Source organism: Pristiophorus japonicus, unplaced genomic scaffold (genome assembly GCF_044704955.1).
Source record: "Pristiophorus japonicus isolate sPriJap1 unplaced genomic scaffold, sPriJap1.hap1 HAP1_SCAFFOLD_4368, whole genome shotgun sequence".
Lineage (NCBI taxonomy): Eukaryota > Metazoa > Chordata > Chondrichthyes > Pristiophoridae > Pristiophorus > Pristiophorus japonicus.
This window is the reverse complement of record NW_027254277.1, coordinates 2,203-6,160: the sequence shown is the minus strand read 5'-3', so window position 1 is coordinate 6,160 and position 3,958 is coordinate 2,203. Positions and strand designations below refer to the sequence as shown.

Genomic DNA, 3,958 nt, shown 5'->3' with positions numbered 1-3,958 from the left:
CCCTTCCCCTCACTCTGCCTTCGCGCTCCCCCCGGCTCCCCTCCCACCCCCCCCCCCCCTCGCTCGCTCGCCCTCCCCCCCCCCCCCCCTCGCTCGCTCGCCCTCCCTCCCCCCTCGCTCAGCTTTGCGCTCCCCCCGGCTCCCCTCCTCCCCCACCCCCCTCGCTCACGCTCTCTCTCCCCCCCCAACCCCCCCTCGCTCGCCCTCCGACCCCCTCACTCGCTCGCCCTCCCCACCCCCTCGCTCGCCCTCCGTCCCCCCTCGCTCGCTCGCCTTCTCCCCCCACCACCCCCACCCCCTCGCTCGCCCTCCGCCCCCTCGCTCGCTCGCCCTCTCCCCCCACCCCCTCGCTCGCCCTCCGCCCCCCTCGCTCGCTCGCCCTCCCTCCCCCCTCGCTCAGCCTTCGCGCTCCCCCCGGCTCCCCTTCCCTCCCCCCTAGCTCGCCCTCCCTCGCTCAGCCTTGCGCTCCCCCCGGCTCCCCTCCCCCCCCCCCCTTGCTCGCCCTCCCTCCCCCCTCGCTCAGCCTTGCGCTCCCCCCCCGGCTCCCCTCGCTCAGCCTTCGCGCTCCCACCGGCTCCCCTTCCCCCCCCCTCTCCCCCGGCTCCTCTGACGCTGCCCAGACAGAGGATGGAGCAGGGACCCGCCCATGGCCATGCATTTACCCACACGGGAGGTGGCGGCGTTACACCCTCCCAGCCGGGGCCCGTGTAAACCTCGATGGGGGGAATGTGGGAGGGGGGCGGGGCGCGGGTTCAGTGAATGAAAGCCACGAACTGACGGCCCTGTGTGTCCCTCCTCACAGCGTACCTCCCGCCCTCGGTGATGCTCCCGCCTCGCCGCCTGCAGACCCTGCTCAGACAAGCGGTGGAGCTCCAGAGGGACCGCTGCCTCTACCACAACACCAAAGCAGACACCAACCTGGACTCCGTCTCGCTGCTCATGGACCACGCCTGCAGCAGGTAACATCCCCCGCAACCAACGACCCCTGAGCTCCGACCCCTGACCCCCCCCCCCGATCCCCCGACCCCGATTAAAGGTGAAACTGGGAAACTCGAGAGCAGCACTCTGTTCGGTCAGCAATTGAAAGAGAAAAGACGGGTTCAAGGAAGACAGACTTACATTTATACAGCGTCGTTCACAACCACCGGCGCTTTACAGCCAATGAAGTGCTTTTTCTTTTTAAGTGTAATGCGGAAAACGGGGCAGGCAACTTGTGCACCGCAAACTCCCACAAACAGCAATGTGATAATGACCAGATCATCTGTTTCTATTGTGTTTTGAGTGAAGGATACATATTGGCCACAGAACACTGGGGATAACCCCCCTACTCTTCTTCAAATTAGTTTCATGGGATCTTTTACATCCACCTGAGAGAGCAGACGGGGCCTCGGTTTAACGCCTTATCCGAAAGACAGCTCCTCCGACAGTGCGGCGCTCCCTCAGTACTGCCCCTCCGACAGTGCGACGCTCCCTCAGTACTGCCCCTCCGACAGTGCAGCGCTCCCTCAGTACTGCCTTGTGAGGAGGTTACAGAGATAGGGAGGGGCAAGGTCCGTGGAGGGATTTGTAAACCAGGATGAGAATTTTGAAATCAAAATGTTGCTTAACCAGGAGCCAATGTAGCTCAGCGAGCACAGGGGCTGATGGGTGAGCGGGACTCGGTGCGAGTTAGGACACAGGGCAGTGAGCACAGGGGGTGATGGGTGAGTGGGACTCGGTGCAAGTTAGGACACGGGGCAGTGAGCACAGGGGGTGATGGGTGAGTGGGACTCGGTGCAAGTTAGGACACGGGGCAGTGAGCACAGGGGGTGATGGGTGAGTGGGACTCGGTGCAAGTTAGGACACGGGGCAGTGAGCACAGTGGGTGATGGGTGAGTGGGACTCGGTGCGAGTTAGGACACGGGGCAGCGAGCACAGTGGGTGATGGGTGAGCGGGACTCGGTGCGAGTTAGGACACGGGATGATGGGTGAGTGGGACTCGGTGCGAGTTAGGACACGGGGTCAGCGAGCACAGGGGGTGATGGGTGAGCGGGACTTGGTGTGAGTTAGGACACGGGGCAGTGAGCACACTGGGTGATGGGTGAGCGGGACTCGATGCGAGTTAGGACACGGAGCTGCTAAGTTTTGGATCAGCTCTGGTTTACGTTGGGTAGAATGTGGGAGGCCGGCCAGGAGTGCGACGACTAGTCGAGATTTGCTCAGTGACTGCTGTGACAGCCCTTGGTCGCCTCAATCGATGGCTGGCTGGGATTTGAGAAGAGTTTTATGCTCTGCGCGACAGACAGAGCTTCCAGCGATGCGAACCGCAGCCAGCCTGGCGAGAGGTGTGTTGCGGAGATAAAGCACTCTCCTGGGAGGTGGGGGTGGGGGTGGGGGGAGTGCGGGGGGGCCTGAAATCCGACCTAATTGTGTGCGTGTGCTGTTGTGTTCCGGCTCCCCAGGCGGCAGTTCCCCTGCTACACCCGACAGATCCTCACCGAGCACTGCAACGAAGTGTGGTTCTGCAAGTTCTCCAACGACAGCACCAAGCTCGCCACGGGGTCGAAGGACAACGCCGTCATCATCTGGCAGGTCGATCCCGTGAGTCCCGATCCCACGCGCACCTCTCCTTCTCCCCGCTCCCCCCGTTGGTGCTTAATTTACAGCATGCTCGGCTTTCTACCCCACCGAGCAGGCTACAAGCCAAGCAGCTCCCTTGCCTTTACTTCACTCCTCGACCAACACACTCCGCGTCGGTTCAGCTCCGCAACATTGTGCCGTCTACACTCACGTACAGCTGAATACGGGTAGCTTTACTCTGTATCTAACCCCCTGTACCTGCTCTGGGAGTGTTTGATGGGACAGTGTAGAGGGAGCTTTACTCTGTATCTAACCCCGTGCTGTACCTGCTCTGGGAGTGTTTGATGGGACAGTGTAGAGGGAGCTTTACTCTGTATCTAACCCCCTGTACCTGCTCTGGGAGTGTTTGATGGGACAGTGTAGAGGGCCAAGGAGTCCATTATTTAATTCCAACGTGTTCCTGCTCCTGTGTTGTGGTATACTTCGCACGCATAACCTGCTCTGTAACTCTCGTTACCTCTCCACTCATTCTCTCTCTCTCTTTCTCTCTCTCGTATTTCAGGAAACACACCAGCTGAAGCTACTGAAGACGTTGGAAGGCCACACGTACGGAGTGTCGTATCTGGTGTGGAGCCCGGACGACACCTACTTAATCGCCTGCGGACCTGACGACTGCTCAGAGCTCTGGCTTTGGCACGTGCAGGTAGGATGGGTGTGCTGGGGGGAGTCCTGCACACCTTACACCCACCCCCTGGCTCGCTCAGGCCCTCTCCGTGCCTTTCCATCACCGGGTGCCCTCCGGTATCACGCAGCTGACCATGTTCCTTGTGGCGAGCAGAGAGCCGCTATTTAACCACTGGGGGCATCATATCTGAGGCAGTCTGATTCAAAACGTCGCATTCTACCTCAACTGTCCACTCGCTCATACCTCTCCCTCGCTCTCTCCAGCTCTCCCTTCCTCTCTCCAGCCCTCGCTCCCCCCTCCCTCTCCTTCGCTCCCCCCTCTCCCTCTCCTTCGCTCCCCCCTCTCCCTCTCCTTCGCTCCCCCCTCTCCCTCTCCTTCGCTCCCCCCTCTCCCTCTCCTTCGCTCCCCCCTCTCCCTCTCCTTCGCTCCCCCCTCTCCCTCTCCTTCGCTCCCCCCCGCCCTGCTCTGGTCCCTCCACACACAGCCCCCTCCCCTCCCTCTCGCTGCCCCCCTGTGCCCCCTCTCTGAAGGAGCTCGCACCTGCGCCCCATTGCCTTCGAATATATACTTCCTTTTTTGAGCCAATAATTCCCTCGCCACAAACCCAGCTGTGGGTGGTCAAGTGACGGCTTGGGCTCAGTTGTGATGCTCTTCACGATCAAATAGACTTTCATAAGAACATAGAGCTTTTAGTCATCTGCCTTAATTTCTTCT

General features: G+C 61.0%; 1 protein-coding gene across 1 annotated transcript; it reads left to right on the top strand.

Annotated features, from left to right (window-relative positions):
- Positions 1 to 765: 765 nt before the first annotated feature.
- On the top strand, positions 766 to 3,262 carry LOC139251741 (WD repeat-containing protein 26-like; the record flags this gene model as incomplete). Its single annotated transcript, XM_070873287.1, has 3 exons — positions 766 to 959; positions 2,442 to 2,580; positions 3,122 to 3,262. Coding segments are annotated over exons 1-3 (417 nt in total), but the record flags the coding sequence as incomplete, so codon positions are not given.
- Between the last annotated feature and the right edge of the window lie 696 nt (positions 3,263 to 3,958).